This window comes from Gobius niger (assembly GCF_951799975.1).
Source record: "Gobius niger genome assembly, chromosome: 17".
Lineage (NCBI taxonomy): Eukaryota > Metazoa > Chordata > Actinopteri > Gobiiformes > Gobiidae > Gobius > Gobius niger.
Window position 1 is genome coordinate 20413238 of NC_136868.1, and position 22677 is coordinate 20435914.

At 42.2% G+C, this 22677-nt stretch overlaps 1 protein-coding gene across 20 annotated transcripts in view; it reads right to left on the reverse strand.

Annotated features, from left to right (window-relative positions):
• The window catches only part of adgrl2a (adhesion G protein-coupled receptor L2a), a 91465-nt gene that overhangs the window by 20267 nt on the left and 48521 nt on the right, over positions 1-22677 (reverse strand). For 12 of the 20 annotated variants that reach the window (XM_079575499.1, XM_079575493.1, XM_079575508.1 and 9 more), the window contains 10 exons: positions 12071-12361; positions 11245-11348; positions 10113-10298; positions 9628-9666; positions 7187-7370; positions 6275-6397; positions 4725-4930; positions 3897-4070; positions 2279-2488; positions 550-770 (listed from right to left, as the gene is read on the reverse strand). In XM_079575499.1, the coding sequence (XP_079431625.1) occupies positions 550-770; positions 2279-2488; positions 3897-4070; positions 4725-4930; positions 6275-6397; positions 7187-7370; positions 9628-9666; positions 10113-10298; positions 11245-11348; positions 12071-12361 (1738 nt within the window). The remainder of the gene's footprint in view (positions 1-549; positions 771-2278; positions 2489-3896; positions 4071-4724; positions 4931-6274; positions 6398-7186; positions 7371-9627; positions 9667-10112; positions 10299-11244; positions 11349-12070; positions 12362-22677) is intronic. The other 8 variants (XM_079575501.1, XM_079575494.1, XM_079575507.1 and 5 more) reach the window with 2 other exon arrangements.

The following is a 22677-nucleotide window of genomic DNA, read 5'->3' on the forward strand; positions in this document are numbered from 1 at the left end:
ATACATAACAACGTGCAATATCGAAATGCTGACAAAGTATGAGCAGCTGCATTACACCCGTACAAACCACTCGTCAAGTTCATTTACATTTGCAAAATAGCTTTGGTTCTAATTAATTTTTTTTTGGTCAATATTTCAAAGAACGTCTTTTTAACATGCAAACTTTTTATCCCGCAAATGACGAGGTGCATGCTGAGACGTAGCCATTAATCGGGGGGTTTTGGGCAGTGGGCCTCTCTCTCGCTTTAAAAAGGCATTTACAAACAAGAGGTCACTGGAGGGTCTTTGTGCAGAAAAGCATTAATGTAGACGCGCCCCTCTGAAACCGCAGTGTTGAGTCTGTCAGCCCCTTTCAAATGACATGAAAAATTTAAGAGCTGCCCATCCCGTCCTCTGGCAAAGGAGCTCAAATGTTTTTGTACGCTCCCCAGGGATGCGCGGACTAACGTGATGAGTGAATGTTCTCTTTACACAGAAAAAAAAAAAAAAAAAAACACACCAACTATCTAACAGTTTGGAAAAAAGCTTTATTTACAAAGGTTCACTCACGCTTTCTTAGTCCCATAGCTCTGGTAGTCGATAGCAGCCGACACACCGACCACTATAGCGGGGAAGAGGTAGCCCGACACATAGTAGTACTTTTTCCGAGAGTATTCGCTTTCAAAGACCTCCACGAGCATGAGGTACAGCTGGACCCCTTCCAGACACATCCAGGTGAAGGAAGCCAAGAAGAAGAAATGAAGAATCCCCGCGATGATAGCGCATCCGATCTGAGTCAACAACAAAACCAAGGGGAAAAAAGTTAGGCAATAAAGCGAAGCTCGAAGATGTTATGATTTACAAAATATAGATTGTTCTAGTGACAGAGCTGCAGCTCTCTGCCAACTACACCGTAAAATCATTGCAAATCTATTTAGGAATTGGCTTGAAGGTGAGCCAGTGAACAAAGAAAATAATAATAATTAAAAGCATTTACTTATTTTGGCCTTGTTTTTGACAAATGCCCTTCATCTCCCTCTCTTCTCTTTCTTTGTCCCTTTATCTCTATTAGGAATACCATTAGATACCAACCATAATATCTCACAAGGAAAAAAAAAAGTAGGGTCCCTTTCATAAATCCACTTAAATGTCACGACGACGGCGGCCTCACCGAATCGGCGGCACACTTTCCCAATGAAAAATGATCAAATATATGAATATTCACCCTCCACCATCGCAGGTTCGGGTTTCCATCAGGGGGATTATAGGAAAGGTAGTGTTGGAAGATTTAATTACACAGCGCGTCTTTTGAAGCCTCGATTCCCACCTGTACGCGGTGAAACTCTTTTGACGTGTGGTGAAAATGTAAGTGGGGGGTGCTCAGAATGCTATGGCGGCGGGCGGAGCCATGGCAACAGCGTTGCTTTAAGTGAGGGGCGAGGAAAGAGCTGTCAAGTGAAAGACAGGTCCCTCAGTAATCTATATTAATGGTTTTGGGCCGGGTCGCGTCATGTCAGCGAGACTTGGAAACAAACAGTCCTTAAATATTTCAAAGTGATTTTTTTTTTTTACCGCCAGGATTAAGAGCATTTTAATGCCAATCTGCTGATTGGCATTCGACCAATCAGCACAGACCGGTCGCGCTCTAAACTTCCTGTTTTCTCACACACTTTGTTAGTGAATAATTGTGCTAAGTGATGATATATGAGTTGGTTTTGGAGGACGCAGTGAAATAAGTGAAATTACAGCAGGAAAAAGGCAGGCACCATATTTGATCATACTTTCTTCTTCTTCTCTTAAACCTGAAGTTAATTAGTTTGGTCCATATTTGGACATGCCTGTGGCAACTATTATTCATTCTTACAGTATTTTCTTGACAAAAGAACCAATAAACTCCAGGACTATGTTTTTATGTTGCCAAAGTTATTTTTAGTCAATTTTTTAGGCAAACAATAACATCACAAAACACAATGCCTCCTGAATACCAGCAACCCCCGAGACTGCAAGTACTTTTTGTATATTTTATATATAAACCTTTGTATTTTTTTTACCCCTTAAAGGGCAAGGAACTAAATATGGCAACTTCACTCACATTGATTTTCTGCATGATAATGAACAATTAAAAAAAAATGTTACAACAGAAATTGCATTATTGTCCCCCAATAACACTCATTTATTTATTTCAAAGTATTTCAATGAGTGCCCTATAAAGGGTTAACTTTATCTTTCTAAACTGAATCGGACATCAGGGCTGCTCAATTAAAAAGAATCTAGTCATCAAACCAAACTTTAGGCCTACCCTCGGCTCGGTCATGTCGATGCCTATGAGGAAGATGAGCTCGGCGATGAAGAGGTTGATGCAGAGGTTCTTGTGGATGGTGTTGCGGTCACTCTGCAGGCCTCTGAAGAAGCAGAAGGTGAAGATGCTGATGGAGAGGCAGACCAGAGACACCACGATCCCCACCCGAGTGATCACCGTCAGCAGCAGCTCGTGCACGCGGTCGTTCACCTGGAGAGACAACAGACCACTTCTATTCTCAAAAAAAAACCTTTGTCACATTTGTTTGTTTGTGTAACTCCTTTAACCAACCGCTTTCAACTGCATTTCATGTTGCACTTGGAGGTGGGGTGTTTTGACAAGGTAATTAAAACGGGGAAGTGTATTTATTTGGGAGAGAGAAAAGCTGCTGCTGGATGCGGCGTCATGTTGACAGCATCCTCCACCAGGCTCGTTCCTTTCCCAGCCCACCTTCCTTATGCTTCCACTCCAGCCCCTCAAGGACACTGAACTCTGCCCACACTCACACTTTTGTATAATATATTGTGCATAATTTCAGATTTTGCTCAACGTACAGTTTGCACCAAGTTGCATCGTTTCAATTCTCTGGATGTTTTCATGAAGATAATTTGATGATTGTTTTTTCAGTCTTAGTAAAACATTTAGTTAAAACGCTGAACTAAAAAGAGTGTTTAACCTCTTAACCCCCACCTGAACAAAGCACATTTTATCTAGTTCGGCATTACCCAAATTGAAGAGCATTAAAATAGCGACAAAAACAAGGCAAAAAAAATCATAAAAAGCCACAAAACAGCGACAAAAACATGAAAAAAGGGACAAAAAAAGAAACAAAAAGCATCAACAAAGCCACAAAAAATATTGAAAGAAAAAAGCTTCAGAAGTGACAAAAAAGCATCAAAAGTGACAAAAAAAACAGCAAAAAAGTGCCAAAAGCAGGCCAAAAAAAGACTGAGAAACTGTGTTAATTTAGTCGACTAAATTTAGTCTTAATTTTAGTCAAAGTGTTATTTTTGACGACTAAAATTGGACTAAAACTAAATTAAACATTTTTCGTGAGACTAAAACTATGACTAAAATGTCCAGATATTTTAGTCGACTAAAATAAGACTAAATAAAAATGAAAGGGAGAGACTAATATCATGTAAATTCACTGTCAAAGGATCAGCTCTGAGCTTTGTTCATGTGGAAGCAGCTCCATGAAGCAGAGGAACAAGATTAAATATGATTATAATGAATATTATCAATGCAAAGTCGACTAAATTTACTTGCAATTTTAGTCGACCAAAACTAGACTAAAATTGAAGATATTTTTTTGACTAAAAGTAGACTAAAATTAAATTACATTTTCGTCAAAAGACTAAAACTAAATTAAAATATGTTGTCAAAATTAACACTGCTGAGAAAGCACAAAAAAAAACATGAAAAAAGTGTAGAAAAAAAAGAAGAAAAAAAAAGAAAACGTGGGTCTTCGCTTTGAGAGGAGGAGTTACACTGGCCTATAGGCTGTAAGCTCAACTCAATAAGCTTTCAGATTTGGGTAAAGCTGTTCAGTACTGACACTACAGTCATTTGAAACATCTCCCTAAAAAATAAAACCAAAAACTGCCTCACGACTTACCACAAGCTGCCGATGTGCCATGAGTATCGCAAAGTTGGTCAGATGGCTGCACGAGCAGGTGGTGTGAGTTTTGTTGGAGTCCACCAGTTTGCAGCCCTGCGTCGACCAGTATCCCATCATGCTCCGCTCCGAGTAGTTCCAGAACGAGCAATTGGAGTTGAAGTAGTGCTCCATCTGCAGATAACAAGAGAAATGCCTAAGTGTCCAAATAATTGACTTGCCTCCATTTGAAGCACATGTATGACACGGAGAACCATTTACCCCCCACTCGTACTAAGTATTCGCTCAGCGCCGATGCGGATGTTTTTTTCTTTTTTTTGTTACTCCGCGGCCCTTATGAGGCGAACTGTATCGTGTTCCGATCTCATTTGGCGCACGCTTTGCCAAATCAACCGCGGCATCTTCGCCTATATGGGACCCCTAATAAAAGAATATAATTGTTTGATTGCCATTCTCTGGAATCATAATAATCCGGTGATAAAATATGGAGCCCCCGCGTGCCCCTCTGGGAACTATGGCGACAAATTTAAAAAGATAATTGGGCACTACAGTAATTTCATCCAAGATTGTACGGCTAATCTAGGAGCTAACTCGCGCCATTAGAAAAGAAAAAAAAAAAAAAAAAAATCATTTATGTCCCAATTTTAATTAACAAATGATGTTTTATTAAGAATTCACTTTAAGACTTTTAATTTGATGTTCTGTGCCTTAAATAATCTACCGTCTGACCTCCGCCAGACATTACCAATTCAAATGGCAGATCTGGGCCCGCTCTACATCCTCCCCCCCTGCAGTTTTTAATATGAAACGTCCATTCTATCCACTCACGTCGATGTGCTCCAGGGTGAACACCACGGGGTCGTTAATGAAGACGCGGCTGGACTCCTTGTTGATTGAAGCGGCGATGATGTCTGAGTTGACGGCCACAGACACGTTGCGGCCGTAAGCCTCGTTGGCCATTCGGATGGTGGCGTTTTCGGTGCTCAGGAACTGGCCCAGGTTTTTGTACAGGACAAAGACAAGCTTGGCGACACCTACGCGGAGCAAAAAGAAAAAAAAAAAAGGGGGGGGGGGAGATATCTGAGCAAACACTGTGTTGGAGGTGGAAATAGGTGTGTGAAGATTATTTTAGGATTGGAAGGTAACAACAAGGTAACAGGAAATGTGAAAACACGGTAGTAAAAGATTATTCACACTAGTCCAACACTTGGATTGTGGGTGGTGTTCTGACTTTGATGACGATTTGTAGCATAGTTTGAAAAGACTTACCTACAGTCAATGTTTTGGGAGATAGATTTGAACCATTTCAACCATAGGGTTTAAAGCAGTACTAACTAACTTGTTTACTTTAATAAATCCTTTTCGTAGTCCCTCTGGGGGTAATACAAGTGTTAATGGGCTGATTGGGGGGGTTCATCTGGGGGGGTGTCGGGCCAGAAAACCACAATTGCAACTTCCCTGTACCGGGTCGGAGTTACCAATACACACAATAGAATCACGAAGAAGAAGCTAGCAGGCTAACCTACAAAGCTAACTGCAGGCTAGCCCCACTTAAACGGTATTTACAGCCAAGTTTGAGTGAAAAAATGATCTCCATTTTGTTATTGTGTTATAGCTATTTTAAATTGCTTTTATTTGTTTTTAAATGATTAAATGGTGCTGCCCCTTTGTACCTCCTCAAACCTTATTCTCCTTCTCGGTCTCTTCGGTCGGCTGACCAGCTCCTCCTCAGCGTCCCAAGGACAAATGGGAAGCTCAGAGGGGACCGGGCTTTTGCAGTGGCAGGACCTAAGTTGTGGAATGACTTGCCTTTGTTTATAAGACAGGAACCGTCTGTACCTGTTTTTAAATCTCTTCTTAAAACTTGGCTTTTTATGTTGGCGTTTGGTACACCCTGATATGTTTTAAATATTTTAAGATATTTGTATTTTGTAGCACTTTGGTCAACCTGGTTGTTTTTAAAGTGCATTATAAATAAAGTTGCAGTTATTACAGTTATCCCTCTCTCCCTTTGTCTTTTCTGTCAGTGTAGTATTTACTCTCACAGATAATTAATGAGTAAAAAAACGTAACATGCTACGACACCTGCAGTGGCGCCTATGGCCTCTAGGGGCATGAGTTACTTAGTACTGCTTTAATAAAATTGTCGCAATGTCGTTGCTTTTTAGTTGCACTGTTGTCACTGTTTTGTGGCTCCATTTTTGCTTTTTAATCACTTTTTAATCGTGTTTTTGTAGCTCTTTTATTTCCTTTTTTTTCTCCCTTTTTTGTTGCATTGTCATCCACATCCAAGAAGCTTTTAGATTTGGGTGAAGCCGAGCGGGAGAAAATGAATGATGTTGAACATTCTTTTAATTTTAAAGACTTACTAGACTTACCATTGCGACTGTTGAGTTTGACTGTATTGGCTGAAAGCTGGATCGAGATCCCCCCTTTGCTCGACTGTGGGAACTTGAAATCCTGGACTTGGCCGTCGGTGCTGAGCACGTACACGTCCAGGACTGCAAAGAGAAGCGGGCTAAGATTAAGTCAACATTTTACTTGCAAAGTCATTAAACTGAAATAAGACCATATTCATTTAAAAGCTTTTTTGTCCAGCGTTTATAGCGCTGCGCAGGAGGGACGATGCCGATGGGCTTAACACTAAATTTTGACCATGAGCTAAGAGATAAAAGTGCCAGTCACAGACCAAGAGCCTGTCTCCTGCCTATTAGAGCCCAGAAAGATGTAAAACATGAACACACAATCCTAAACGCTTTCTCTTATTGTATGTAAACATCAAAAGAAAATCCGCCGCGGCGGAGTGCGAGGATGTTGCAGATAAACAATGGTGTTTTTTGTGACTCCGCGGCAGGCTAATGTTCGCATTAATGTATACAGTTACAAGGTCTGGACGCGCACATTTGTAACTAAGCGCACACAATCGCGGAATCCAGTCCCTTTAATTGTCCGATATACATCACTTTGTCAGTAAGCGACTCGTTAAACCTAATACGCCTTGTTTTGCCGTTCCCCGGAGGTTTGAATGCTTATTATGAAAAACAAAGTCCCCTCTTTTTTTTCTCTTTTTTTTTTTATAACAGACTTGTTTTCCCCCCATCACAAGAAGCAAATGCCCCATGTGCGGCAAAGAAACAAGTACACAAAACGGCATTAAAGCAAAAGTATGTCTGTGTTATTTAAGAGGAAAGATACTGTGCTCCCCTACTTGCGTCGAAGTGCCTCTCTGAGTGACGTTGCCCATTGCGCCTTTCTGTTTCTACAATCTCTACATTCCAAACTTCACTCACTGATGTTGTCCGCGGGGACTTTGACGATGGCCGGCTCCATGAGGTTGTCGGCCAGCACGAAGGCGCCCTCCTCCAGCGTGTCCAGGAGCATGGTGGCGGCGTGCGTCTGCTCCGTGCTGTTCATGTCGTGCCAGGACTTCAGCGCTTCCGGTCGGAGGAGGTTGTCCACCGTGTCCACGATCGCCTATACGAAACAACAACAGCAGTGCAATGAAGAGATGTATTGAAAAAAAGTGAAGAGGGTTGAGGAGTGGCATGCACACAGGGGACGATGCGGATGGAGTGAGATTACGGTGAGCGGGGCACAGGGCAAGATGTTATGGACGTTAAAGTAGTGGATGAAAAGCAATAAAAGTCCAAGCTAGTTTGCGCTAGTATTCTTTAACATTGTGGACTTCAAAGTCATGATGGCGGGCGCGATTGTCTGCATCACTGACAGACGCCTAATGTAAAGGAGGAACAGGGTGGCGGCGTGGCGGGCGGGCGGGGATTCGGTTTCAAGGACGTCTCATCAGTGGCCACACACAGCGGGGGGGGGGTTTCGCTGCTCTGTTGCCAATCCTCCGACGAGTCTTTTAGTGCTCTGTGATTCGCGACAACAAGTGCAACAACTAAAGGGTGCCTTTAGCCGCTCATTATTTGGGAGGAAGAGTTCAATTGCTTAATTAAACTATATCCATCACGGGAAGGGAGAGAGACGGACTGAATTTATCTTTGACCTCAAGTCACCCCAAAAAAAAAAAATAACCCCGGCGTGCACACGGAGAGAGAGAGCAAATTGTCCGTATCCAGACGCTGCAGTTTGCTATACCTCGCGGAGGAAAAAAAAAAGAAAGAAATTAAATCAATGTGTCTAATTAGGAGATCGATGTTGGTGACAGCTCGCGGAGGGTGGAAGAAGGGGGCGAGGGGAGGGGGGGGGGTAGGTTTGGCTGATGTGACGGCGCATCAAGTATGGCAGGTTTCGGATAGTGCCGAGTCAGGAGAGCTTCAACCTCAAAATCACATAAACTCTGTCATTGCCCCCAATCAACCAAACTCAATTACTTTGCATTAGGCCGCCTACACATTCACATTCACTTTTGCTTTTCTTCTTCTTCTTCTCGTTAAAAAAAAGTGGTGGAATCATATTGTGCGTTTATTGCGGCTGTTCGGCGAGAGCGTAAGCCGCGGGAATAACAGAATCAACGATAAAGTTTGTGTTTTTGTTTGTCCGTTTCCCCCGTCTGAAATGATGGTATCAGAGTCTGGAGCATTGTGGATGGGATGTTTGGGTGCTATCCGAGAGCTGTACCTATTCTCGCTCTTTTTTACGGCCGTTGACTGGCTAATTAGCCCGATCCATTTTAATGCCCTCCCGGAGGAGACGTATCCGGATTGAGGGGGATGACTTTGGTGGCAGGTGGAGGACACTGATCTCCCTAATGGTTGAAGGGATATTTATGGCTTTTGATTTGCGATTTTTACAACAATAAAAAAAAATAAAAAAAAAATAAAAAAAACAGAACAATCTTTTGACCTCCTTTTTTGGGGGGATTTCCCGGACCGCGCAGATCTTAAAGGTTTGCATCCGAAAAGGGAAACGACCTGAGTGACCTATAAAAAGCTAACATGTGCCCTTGTGAAACGTGAGAACCTTTTTGCAAGCGCAGTAAAGGGGCTAATGATAGTGCTCGAGTAAAAGAGCGCAAATAAATTACAATTCGGAGTGATTTTTACGGCAAGGGACTACACCGGACAATGCGAAAACAATGCCTTCGCAGTAGGTTTAAATGAAAAAGAAGCGAGATGGAAAAACAGTCAAATGTGCAATTTTACGTAAATACACCTCGACATGAAACAATATTATGGAAGTATTTACATTTCAGTTGTTCAATTCAAGTTCACCTAAGTATGTCGTTTTTCATGTTAAGATTATAGTTTAAAATGTCAAATCAAAATGAATAAAAAACATGCTTGAACTTTTGTTTCGTCATGTGTGCATTTGTGTAACACAGTTTCACTTTTCTGAATTGAACAACTTCACATTTCCAGAATATTGAAAGTAATTGCACAGCGGCACCGAAACCATGTCAACGACAGGTGGGGAGGGGGGGGGGAACAAACGAAAGAAAGAAAGAAAAACACAATGTCACATGAACCTGAGAAAACGAGGGGGACCAAAAAGGCAGCTTCGTATTTTGGATATGACTTCTGTTTGACTTCGAAAGCACTTTGGAAAAACTACAGTACAATAACTATGTGTGAAGCAATTACTCAAACGAAAAAAAAAAGGAAAAACAAAACGCAAAGGAGCAGAGCGTAGGGATATAAGGGGGGGGGGGGGGGGGGGGGGGGAACATGACAGTGCGCTGGGTCCATGCTGCTCAGGCTGGGACACGGACAGAGAAAGAGAAAGAGGGGGGGGGAGGCAGAGCAGGCTGCAGCTGTAGCTTCAGTACCTTCATATACGCCCTGCATGTCCTTTCACGCTTTTGAAGCTTTTTTTTTATAAGAAAGGAAAAAAAAAAACACAAACAGGCACATACTGTAATTTTGGAGATGCTTTAAAAAGAGGCCCTAGTGACTTAATAAGCAGAAGGACAGATCTGCACTTAATATTACCTCAGAGCACAGCACCAACACAGGACACTAGTGTGCAGAATAATAATGGGATACACTGAAGCTTTTGAAGAACTGTATCAAATAAGTGAATGTTAGCTCGATTTTTATGTTTAGCAATTAGGTCATTCATGAGTAGAAGGACAGCAATAATACAATTAAACAGTTCACCTATTTTACAAACTCAAAATAACACACTAGAATATCTGCAATAGAGTATCTGTTACTTGAGAAAAGGCATGCCTTATCTACCTCGGTCGCTCTATCTGAGAACAAGACATCTCGGGGACTTTTTTTTTTTTTTTGGCAGGACATTTTTCGGTACCTTGTTGAAGCTCCGTCCCGCTGAATCCTTCTCGCTTGGCCTGAGCTCCTGCAGCTGCGCGTCCAGGATGTCCACCAGCTGCTCCATGAGACGCACCGAGGAGCTGACGTCGCCGGCGAAGATGGGCCCTTTGGTGTGTTTGGCGAGCTCGTTGGCCAGGTTCGCCGCGTTCTCTCCGGTGCGGATCTGCGGGGGTTTAAACAGTGAATAATGTCCCGGAGAATGCGAGGAGACAGACGTGGAGGGGCGCTTTTTGTTTTACCGACGCTGTTATTGAACTTAAATGACTCCTTGAAACATCAGGGGGGAAAGAAAGAGTTGGTGCGGTGGGTTTGGAGATGAAGAGTAACTGGTTTATATTATCAATGGTGTTTATCTATCAGGAGAAGGACCAAATTAAGTAGCATGGTGAATGAGTGGTTGCATAGTAGGCTCATTTTTCTGCTAGGTGCTCGTGAACATGAACCAAGCTCAGGAACCGTTTGTCTGAATGGAACTGAAGGACGGGTCAAATGCAAAGAACGAATTTCCAAACAGGAACAAAACTTAAACTTAAAAACCACATCCTGATATAAAATGACTCGCAAGTCTTCAAAGGTCACTCCAGTCCCCACATGAACTGTGCGAAAACACCAAAAACGTTTCACTGAAGAAGTTTCAAATGGTTCTTTTAGCGATTTTAGTCCTTTACAATTGTATTGTAATTAGTATTGTCTGGTGAATAAATCAAAATTCTTACAAAAGAAAATGGTTCTGAAGGCTTTGCCAGTTTGTTTTTCTTGGTTAAAAAAAGAGGACAACTGAACTAACAGTAGCCTTGTTTTAACATCACAACATCTAATTAACCAACTTGATGACTGAGAATTTACACCATTTTATCTAATCTAATCAACATTTCTAAATCAAACTTTCTCCGTTCCTGTATTGGAAAGTATTTTTGTTCATTTAAGTTTGAAAAGGCTTTCATAGCAACCTAATCTAGTCTCTGCTAAAAGCTTTGCACATAAGGCCACCTGCTTTTAATTCACCTGCATTTGCATTTGTTTTGTACACCCAAAAATGTTTACATCAATCTTATTTCAATAAGAAACATGGATGAAAAGACACAGCAAGAGTGAATGTGTGTACAAACCTTTTGGGCGATTTGGTTGACCCAATGGGACGTGCAGTTGCTGAGATCAGGGCCCCTTGGGTGCCAGGCCCCAGTGGAGAGGACACATAAATAAGACGCTGTGCCTGACAGGGGAAAAACAAGAAGAGAATAGTCATGTATAATCAAGTCAGATCCAATTTAGTCTTTTCCTAATGATGTGCTTTAAAGAGCAGCAGAACGCGGATGAAAAGACCAAAGTGCACACAAACAAACAGACGTCTCTGCTTGCGAGACGCGAGGATAATTTCATCGAAGTCAAAGGATAAATTAAAGCGAGATGGGTTAATACTAAGATTTTTCTTCCTTCAGAATGTTACCCATAGCTCGTGCCCTTATTGCTACGATTGCCCAGCGTTTTGTGTTTTCTCTGTCCTAATTAGTCTCACGTCTGATGAACGCTAACGCAATTTCACACACAATCGGATGAGGGATGCTCGTCTCCAGGCAGGCTCCGGGGAGACACAGCTGAGACCGCCGCCACAGACTGCTAAATCATGTTTCGATGTCAAATGACACAGCAAAAGCCCAATTACACACTTCTCTCCAACAGTGCTCGTCAGCAGTTGTATATGGTACAAGAGACTGCGGCTTTTAGTATTATATCATAACTCAAAAATCATTGGTGCTTTTCCGGTGGTGAAAATATTGATGACATTGTTGTTACCCCCAAAAATATCATTCATTTCACAGGCCAACTCCCTGAAATGTTTACTGCTAAAAGATTGTTATGCACGACCGTCTCTCTCCATGGACGTGTAAAGTTCACACTGAAGCTGCCATGGAGGTGTGGAGGAGCCCTGTTTACCTCTGGTTCCTTTGGGGCAGGGCCGCTCCACCAGCATGCCCCTCTGGGTCTGAGGCCACACGATGTCTCTCTTCTCAGTGGCCTCGCAGAAGCGCACCGGTAAGGGTAGCGACTGCGTGGTAGGAGGGGAGGTGGTCTGCGGAGGTTGTTTGGCCGCTCCCCGACTGCCCCCCTTGAGGACAGTGGTGACTGTGGTGTTGCCGGCGGCCCTGTGCACTGTGCTTGTGGTGGTGGTGGTGGTGGTCCTCAGGGGCACAGGCGACGTGACACTATCAGACAATGTAGGAGCTGCTAAGACAGGAGAGAAAGGTTATTTTAGCGGAGGCAGTTGGAACAAAATGTACACGACTGGTCATGAATAAAATGGGCTGATAGAAAGTTAAATCTTTTTTAAAACACTCATGGTGAATCGTTGAAAAAGCGTCAATTCAAAAACAGCTACGTAGGTCTGTCACGATAATTACTATATCGATTTATCGTAAAATAAATAACAGATAAACGATACATTTTTGGGTTTGATATTCATCATCTGTACATTCATTAGCCTCCCCCCTATTTTTTCTTTGTAAAACTTTGATTTCTAACCGAAACAAATTAAGTTACATTATATTTCGCGTTTATTAAGTTTTACTGTCATTTTTATGCCTGAGAGTTGACAGTATCTTGTATTGTTAGAGTCAATAACATTGTTTATCACGATACTTTCCTGCCTCAAAATATCGAACTTCAAAGTTGCTATCATGACAGGCCTACAGCTACGTATGTATCAAAGATGTGAGGTAGTACAATATGCTAGCTGGGTATTTCGACCATTCTGAACACTGAGAGAACACGCCACAGTAATATGATGAAAAAATGGTGATCTGATGACTCCCCTTGAAAATGAACCACAAGGGCATTGTTGTCTGTCGGCATTTGACGCTATGTTAGCTGCACTACTGGCTCCCACGGGCCCATAGTAGCTTCAACATGTTGCTGTAGAGGCTTAAAATGTGTCGATTCAAGTAGGGCAGTCCGATATGGCCTAATATCTATATCACGATATGAAAAAGAAATATCACGATAACGATATATTTCAGTGTTTATGCTGCTCTGATGGAACTCAGCTTGACGAAAATGATATCTTGTCCACAACGATATCAAAGAATTGTATTGCGATAACGATATGCGATACAATAGGGCCCCTGGATTAAAGTTCCTAAAAGTACAACGTGCCAATACGTCGAAGTATACAACTGCTAGGGTAAAAGTAAGCAAGTAACAAAGTAAAGCGGCTGGTTGTCTTCACACTTGACGCCACAGAGTGATAAAAATTGAATCCAAATGTTTTACTTGTCCTGTGGCAGCACTGTAAGGTCAGCTCATTAGCTTGACACCCGTTGTGTCGGATATGGATCCTGTTTTTCAGCTCAGCACATTCGAACACGTTTTCAATCTTGACCTGGTGGCAGACATAGGTCCAGTCCCAAACTTTTAACACTCCCTTGCGTACACATTATCTCCAATTTATTTTCCCGAGCATGCTTATACATACAAGTCTCCTGTTGTGCAAATGGCCGCTAAGTGCCGAGTGCCACAAACATATTTGCTTTCCCAACGACTGTGCCTCATCCAAGCCACTCTGTCTGCAGCAAACAAGACAATAATTACAGTAGCATTCTCTTGCCTGGCAATCATTTCTGCCTTGGAGATTTTGTGGCATGGCTGATTAAATTTCACAAGTGCAACACAAAACTTCCACCCTCCGCTGCCTGCTGGACAACCATTTTACAAATGCTTCACCACAACTCAAACTAGACAGGCGATAAAACAGGTGTACAGTAACTCAGCACGGCTCCGGGCTCAAACGTTAGGGCGAAAAGAGGCGGCACATTTAACAGAATGGGAAAATCTTATGGCTGTCGCGTTAATTACCATATCGACGCTCAATAAATAGTATATAAACGATGCATTTTTGGGCTCGATGTTTATCGTCTATACATTTATTTGTATTCCCCCTATTTTTTCTTTGTAAAACTTTGATTTCTAACTGAAGCAAAGTGAGTTTACATTCCATTTCATATTTACTGCAGCTTGTGCGGTATTTTAGGATATGATTTTTAGATGACAGCTTCGAATATCGCTAGAGTCAATACTATCGTTTATCGCGATACTTTCCTGCTTCAATATATCGAACTTCAAATTTGTTATCGTGACAGGCCTGGGAAATCGTCTTTCTAATGAATGTGCAAGGTTTAAAAGATGGAATCGCAAACCTTCTCAAAAAACAAAACAAAACTAGCTCAGACGTTCTAAAAATATGTGTACATAGATTTTAAATGCACCGGCACATCAATCAAAATGCCTCCGATTTGAATGCGGTGTGCGTAGTGGATCTAATCGTATTTGAGTGCTTTGATTTCCCCCATTAGGCTGCCTGTAGAGCATGCAGCCAATGTGAAGAGGTTGCTCCACTGCCTGAGCTAAGCAGATCCTCTGTACTACCAGACAAAGACGCGGCTAAGAGTGCGCGAGGTGGGAGGAACGAGACAGGCAATGACAAGGAAATTACAAAAAAAGAAACAATGAATCCAACCAAGAGGAGAGACACTTTCTATTCAGTGTGCGTCGCTTTTGGAGTCTCAAATGCAAAGGCGTTGCTATTATGATTATTACTACTGCACCTCTGCAATAAACAAATGGCGAATGACTGGGGACATCATTGTTTAGGCTCTGAGCAGGCAACAGATGCAGTCGCCGAAGCAAGCTTCAAAACAGACACTTTTTTGATTTTTATGAGTTACTTGCGCCATGGGGGAATACGAGCATACACCTAAAGCAACATAGATAGTTGAAAGCAGGAAAAGGTGAAACCAGGAGATGAGTAATTCCCCAAACAGTCTAACAATATCTTCTAAATCAACAAAGCAATGCTGTTTCTGTCTAGGTCTACTACATGTACGAGAATCTAAGGCCACTGTGCTAAAGACTGTATTTATAGATGCCGGAGCAAGACAAAGATAATTAAGAGTCCTGTGGGATAACATTTGTGTACTTTGGTTTATTTCATATATATATAATAAGAGTGTAGAAAGCCAGGGCGCTGTATTATGGTAAAGACAAGGGAGGCCCATTGTTGTAAAAGGATATCTCACATCTCATCTATTTATTTTCCCGTTTTTTACACTGAGCTTAAATACACCAGCCAATCTGCTCTCTTAAAAGCTCTCGGCCAACGGGAGAACAATCCTGCCACGTGCCGCTCCTCACCCCGCCGAGCCCTGCGATGGAGGAGATCTCTGAGCGCAAGTGGAGATGAAGGCGATGTCTTCTTTCGAGTCGCAGCAGCTACCTGTGGCGAATTAGGCCCTATTGACCTGAGGAGACGACTCCGAGCCCTTTGCTCAGAGCGCGGGCATGGAGAAGCTCACAGCTGACCGGTTTCACCCCTCCTGCCTCTCCCGACACCTCCGCCCGCCACCCGCTTACCTGCATCCTTTTACTCAACGCGGCTGGATTTCTCGCACTGTCACTTGGCGGTGGAGACAACCTGTGCTTAGTGTCCGTCTGACGCAGGCATTTACACCCGTCTCTATTCTGCACCAATGAACTTTGATCGCGGCCACAACACTGTTCCCGGCGAGATTTGCAAAAGGTTGGAAGGGAAAACGAAATGCTTTGCAAAGTTTTCGTATCAGGCGCATCATCGCGGGCCATTGGCGGGTGAAGGGAATTTAATAGTGTTCACCGTGGCACCTGTTAGTTCGTAAATGCTAGCTAGTAAGTCTGATGACTAAACGAATCGGAAAAACCTCCTCTCAAAGGTTTATCTGTTCTGGTCTGATACGCTTGACTTCTTCCTGTTCCATTTGTTCATGAAAAGTGAAATATATTTTGTTTGGCAACTTAATTCGCCATCTCTTGGGGCCCATGGATGGATAAACTTACATTATCGAGGACATTCATGTTAAGGTGTCAGGATACACGGTGAATAGGAGTCTGTTTTATCAGCGGTTATGCGTATTAAGCAGGTGGATGTGGCTGAAAGCATGCCCAATCGCGGTACTTTCCCACACTGCATCACTTAATACTCCAACTTTGACAAATGCGGACAAATGCGCCCTGACAGTGTGTGTAAATGATTATTTGTTCCTTTTAGAAATATCTAAGTCAGCGTTGCTTGGCAAACCTCCAGCAAATTCCCCAAGAAACCGTGAGGCCCTTCATAGGTTTCTCGTTTCCCCAAAGTATGAAAGATGATAACGATAAAGCCGTGCTCTCCATGGGTGGGGAGTTTTGGAACCAGACAGAAATAAAATGAGTATGAATCGGTGTTCGGCAGGGTGATTTAAGATAAGGCTCTCACGACTACGAGCTATAAATCAAAGAGGCATCTGGTAATCCAAGCACATTCCTTTGGCATGTCAACTAACAACTGTATCTTGTCCGCACCCCTCACTCAGGAGGGCAGCCTGTCACGGCTCGCTGGGAGGTGCAGCACCAGCGCTCCAGTTGCATCGCGCACAATTAAACCCCTTTGAAGTGTGTTTTTGATCAATCATTTCGACTGCTATCTGCGTGTACGGGGCGAGTGCACTGTAGTTGTGAATAATCTCGGCTCTATTTTTGGAAGCAGAAAAAAAAAAACTAAAGGGCAGAGGTGGATTATTTCAGGTTATTTCACTAAGCACTTTTTTATGGGTTGTTTAAGCGAAAAGCATGTGTCTCTCTATCAGCACATAATAAAAACTACAGCAGTGGTTCAGTCGCTGTAGCATGTGCTGTGACACCTTAGTCATGACATCATAATGAAACCATTTAGAAGTTTAACCCTGTCTACTTGTAGTAATTCTGTTCATCAACAATTCATCAACGCTTGGAAATGTAACCATTTTTTTGGGAATAATAGATTTGGCAGTGTCTTTGCATTAACATTAATTTGCTTCTATTACGGACACTCGGGAGTAGAAGTGAACAAAAGTATTCATGAATTTGAGGGGAAATCAGAAGTACGCTTGCCTTACTGCTAAAGTATGAGAACAAGCTGTACTTTTAATTTATCTTTTGCTCATGGTATAATACAGTGTGGGCGCATAGCTAACTCTGAACAAACAAGCATATACAGACAATGCAAAATAATGATGTCCTTAATGGCTTATATGTGCCGTCATGCTCTTTAGCTGCACACTATATAGACTAACAAATGGCAAAGTGGGAAGGAAACACATAAACAAAACAACAACAAAAAAGGAGCATTTACTTGCCCATGACATGATTAATCCTCTTGCCTCGCTACTAAACGGGCTAATGTGAATGTCGACCACACTAGAGAGATTTATGCAGAAACAATGCCACCTTTGACCACCGCCGCCCTGTGCTGTGCGGCTCATAATCCACAATAATCTCATTACCTTTAGACTATAGCTCCCTTTAATGTAATCCACTCAGAGCCTGGAGGAATTAACCCATAGGTACAAAAAAAATAATCTTCCAGGCAGTGACTTCTCCACACAAACGTCTAAGTGGATAGGTTTTAGTAGTAGCACACGGTGAGGGATGGCTATTGATCTGCTGCTGGTGCTGCGGGAGCCTTTCTGAGCCACTTCCGCACAGGTTTGGTGTCGAAAAATCGCTCTATTCTCAAAGTTGTTCATAGAATTTTTGGCAACTTCAGCTCCTTCTATATGAAAAATGACACTTCTATAGTACTCATTCTACCTTTTATTCTTGGTATTTCTTTTTCTGTTCACTGTCTACATACCAGCATGCAGGGACTGGCTTCGTACTGTGTGTGAAAAGCCCTACAAATTATTCAAATTCGCCTTGCCTTTCTTACAACATTCTCTGCTTATTTATTGATTGGTAATGTCGCTTGTTTGGAAACCGTTGTTGATGCAGCACATTGACTTGTTTCCAAAAATGTTAAACTATGATATGAAAGAGTATCTGCGATAAAAGAATATTTACAATCGAAAAAATAAGATTGAAAGAAAAAGCTATCAAAAGGGTCACTACCAGTACTTGATTATCATTTCTCTACCAGATTTGTATGAGCTGAACTACAGTGTCTCTCAATAGTCCGCACAAGAGCTTGTTCATGGGATTTGACACCCGTTTATACTCTTTACTCTTGCACATGCCGCACATTGGTCGTGTTATTAATACCGCCGGTGCTGCTACAGGTCTGGAGAAGATGACAGGAGTCAGATGAAAGGGAACCATATGCATGAGTATACAGCCACATACACACACACGCGCAGAGCCGAGATGCCGGGCCTCTGTAGTTGTGCCAGGGTGACAAATGCAATCCGACAGCCTGTGTGTCTTTTATATTATGGTTAATAGCTTCACTTTGAGCGGGCGCGGCACGCTCGATCGTCAGGCTAATCTTTCACGTGCCTTATCAGCTGCTGTTTATCTTGCGAAAAGAGGCAAAGTGCTAAGGTAACACATGGATAGCATTTGCTGTAGCTAATTTGCCACATTTAAACTTATTGGGTTTTAACAGTCTCTTGTTCTACAGGCGGGGACTTTGCGGAACAATCGCAGAGTTGTGTCGAGTAATAAATTCTTCATGCTAAGCCAGGAGAACCATGGGCTTTACACAGCTCCCGGTGGTAATGATCTCCTAATGGAAAAGGAATGCGACAAGTTAATAAGTCTGTAGATTCAGGGTTTCAAGTAGGCCGCCCTTAGATGAGGGAAGGAAACCTGTGAGAGAAAAAAATCTGTAAAATGGTATTATGCATCGGCTGTTGGTTTGCTGTAGAGAAAAACAAAATCATTGAATAATTTGTATTGATATTGATGACATAAATTTCCTTTCTGCGATGCATTTGTTCCCCAAGTTGCACAGCGCCTCAAAATCTTATGGAAATTTGTCTTATAAGACATTGTGATGATTTATAATACATTTGTGATGCATTTTGATATCAACAAATAATAACAATAACACACAAAGGAAATTGGATTACACGTCGTTCACAGCGAGCTCCATCAGCGGCGGTGGAAGAGAGCGTGGCACATGATTGCCTGTGTATCAGCAGTAAATATGAGGAAAGCTGAGTGAAAATTCAACATCAATTCCCACGAGTTGAGTCCTGGAGAGGTAAATGCATTCTTGTCAAACGGGGACAGAACGTGAAAGCAAGATTATGTTACTCCCAGTTGTTTCCCCCCAACATATTGTAAATAGACCAAAGGACCCGGAGGTGTGGTTAACCCTGGCCCTAGCATCTTGTAGTGTAACTATGTTCTGCATACTTACAGGCCTCTCTGTTTAAGCTATCATTTGGAAAGTAAATCAAGAATTTAATATATATTAACAAAGAGTTACAAAAATGCATCACTTTTTTCAGTAACTAAGGAGTACAACATATTACTGAAACAAAATATGGAAATATATTACAATTCAAGTGCATTTAAATGTATGAACAAAAAAATGCCCCCAAATAAAATGCAGCACCAAACCAAGTCGGACACTGGTGTATAAGATCGGCAGTTTGGTGTAGCTAATGTCATCGAAACAAAACACGAGATAATAGGGATAGTGAAGGAAAAGGAAATCTCTGACTGCACTTTTGCTCAGTGGCATTATTATTATTATTTTCAGTTATATTTTGACAAAAGTAACTCAAAAGTAACTCAAAAGTAACTCAATAGTGTAACTCGGCTGCATTTTTGAAACACTAACATGTAATACAAATATATTACAATTTTAAAGTAACTTGCCCAACACTGGTCATCATAATATGACCATACTTTTTTTTTTTTTTCAAAGACCCAAGTTTAAAAGTGAGATCCAGGGCAGGGCAGGTGTCAATTCAATCTGGACCTTCCCACTAGAAGCAAAAACAAAGTTCAACATTTGTGTCAACACAGTGAACTGAAGTCAGAGCGGTTTCAAAAAGTAGCAACACAAGTCAATCATTTGTTGTTGTCAGCAGAGACGACTGCAGAAGATTTATTTAGCAGGTCTTTGCACCCAGTCACTGACGAAATCCACTCTGCATCACGTAAGATCTACAGTGACAACGCGCTCCTCTCCAAACCTTGATTTAAACCTCCTCAAAGGCTATTGTCAGAGCGCAAAGGGACCGTTGTGATGCCTGTGTAATAATGATTATATTGAAATGGTTTGTTTCGCCGTCGAAACCGCAATCAAACGAGAGACCGTGCATCCCCTCGGCTGTACGTTGGACTCGGTGTAAACCCTAATCCCCGCAGCTTCTGTTCTGTTGATGTAAAACAACTCTTTCTGACTCGCTAAATCACAACCCCGGCTTGGCTGCCTCTGCCTTAAATCTTGCTTGCTGTCAGTGGGCACAGTGCGTTCAATAGTTTAACAACAGTAGGTAGAGCGAAAAGGGAAAACAGTGGGGCTATTTTTGCACTGGGCAGCATGTTTAGTGAATAACTATCATTTTCGGTGCAAGAATGATTGGCCTCCACCTGTTTTACTACAGTTGCCTTAAGAGGATAAGGTCACAAGGCCAATAGTGCTGTACAACAACAGGGAATGAATGGCATTGTGGCTCGGCAGCACAAGACATATTCAGAAATGTAAAGCATAGAGCCACCTAAGGCCATTTTAGTTTATTTAGATTCATAAGATGATTTAAGCACTTATCGAGTGGGAAATGGCTGCTATAAACATTGTCATAAATGATGCTGCCATTTTACGATCTGTGTTACAAACAGATGCATCTTTGGGCCTTAGGCAAACTACAGTCAACAATCCATGGCCATTGTAAGCAAGAACTACAGTTGTTAAGTGGGCTGGGATATAAAAAGAAAAATACTATCCACCTTCAAACTTCTGCATCTCAATCCAAGTAAAACCGTCCATAGATAGTTAAATTAAAATGAAAAATTCTGTTTGTGTTTTAATCAACTTTCTCAAAAGGCTTGGGCTAAAGACGCTCCTAAATCCCATGGTGTACTCACTGCCCTCATTAAACTTGATTTGAGCAGTCTGAGCTGGGCCTTAGCCTGGCTTCAAGAGGGACGCCAAACAATTATACACACACACACACACACACACATGCTGCTGCATAGACCCACGCTTGAGAGATCACGGGAGGCAGTGAAAAGAAAGGACTCCAGGGCAAGGTTACGGTCTAACAAAAGGAGCTCGTCACACACTTGCACAACATCTACGATCCTTGATCCGGGCCACTACATTTTTACTTTTTTTTCACGCGGCAATTAAAAGATTGTGCGGCGCGTTGGGGGTAGTAGTGGTAGTAGTGGCTGAGCGGGTGAGGTCAGGCTACTTTCACTTTTGTGTTTACAACATTATTCCTGCCCTTCCAGGAAAGTCTAACCCATTATTCCATATTAAAACAAATTTCCTGTCTCTCCTCTTTCACGGCCAGGCTTTTCGCGCAAGCCTGATGTGGCCGGGCGTAACAGCTCTAAACACCATTCCCCTTCACCGTCCAACCACAAAGTCATGGTGGATTTCGGAGTGTGGCATAAGGAGAACAATACAGATGGAAACCGGGACTAATGAACGATGAATAGGAGAAGTGGTAGATGATAACAATAGTCAAAATGTAGCCGTGTGTGAGATAAGGTTGACAATGAGACTGCAGTAGGCAGCACAAAGTAACTTTTGGATTTGGGAAAATGTAATGACACAGCATGTGCAAATTGAACATTCAACATAAGAAGGTATATCTTCCATGATTAGGCACAAAAATGTCTAACTAAAGAACTATATAGATTTTTAAAGATTTTTAAAGAAAGTAATTCTTTGTTTCAAGGTTAAAGCAGTACTAAGAAACTTTTTTTACCTTAATAAATCCTTTCCGTAGTCCCTCTGGGAGTAATACAAGTGTTAATGGGATGACTGGAGTGTATTTCATCTCCCCCTGGTGTCTCTGGCCAGAAAACCTCAATTGCAACTTCCCTGCCTATGGGTCGGAGCCACCAATACACACTAATGGAATCACGAAGAAGAAGCTAACGGGCAAAGCTAACTGTGGGCTAGCACCACTTAGTATTTACAGCTAAGTTTGAGTGAAAAAAATATCTCCATTGTATAATTGGATGTAAAATATCCATCTCTCCCTTTGTCTTTTTTTGTCAGCGTAGTATTCACTCTCACGGACAAATAATGAGTAAAAAAAATTAGCATGCTACGACACCTGCAGTGGCGTTTATGGCATGAGTTACTTAGTATTGCTTTAAAAAAGGCTGTACATGAAGTTTATCATTTTGAAATCTAGCCTTCTTCCACAAAAGTAACTATCTATTCTGGCAATTGGACAGAGCCAGTCTACAAGAGGATACAGCCCAGTGGAAACAAAAAATGGCCACTTCAACACACTCCCGGAGGCAGAAATCTCTCTCTGTCCTAAAACTTAAAACCTCCCCCTGTATCTCGCCATCAATCTCATCCGTCTGGGCCTGCTTGCGCCTGGTTTGTCTCTAAACGCTGCCACGCACAAGCTGACCTCCATGTAAGCGCGGCGCAAGACAGGAATGAATCATAGCGGTGCTTATTAGAGAAGCTGTATATTCATCAGACTATAAGAGGCAGCCTCTCTGGGGTAAACGGCTAATGCAACATGACTCACGGGGGTCCGGAACAGCTGAGCGTTTCTGCGTGGTGCAGCACTTTT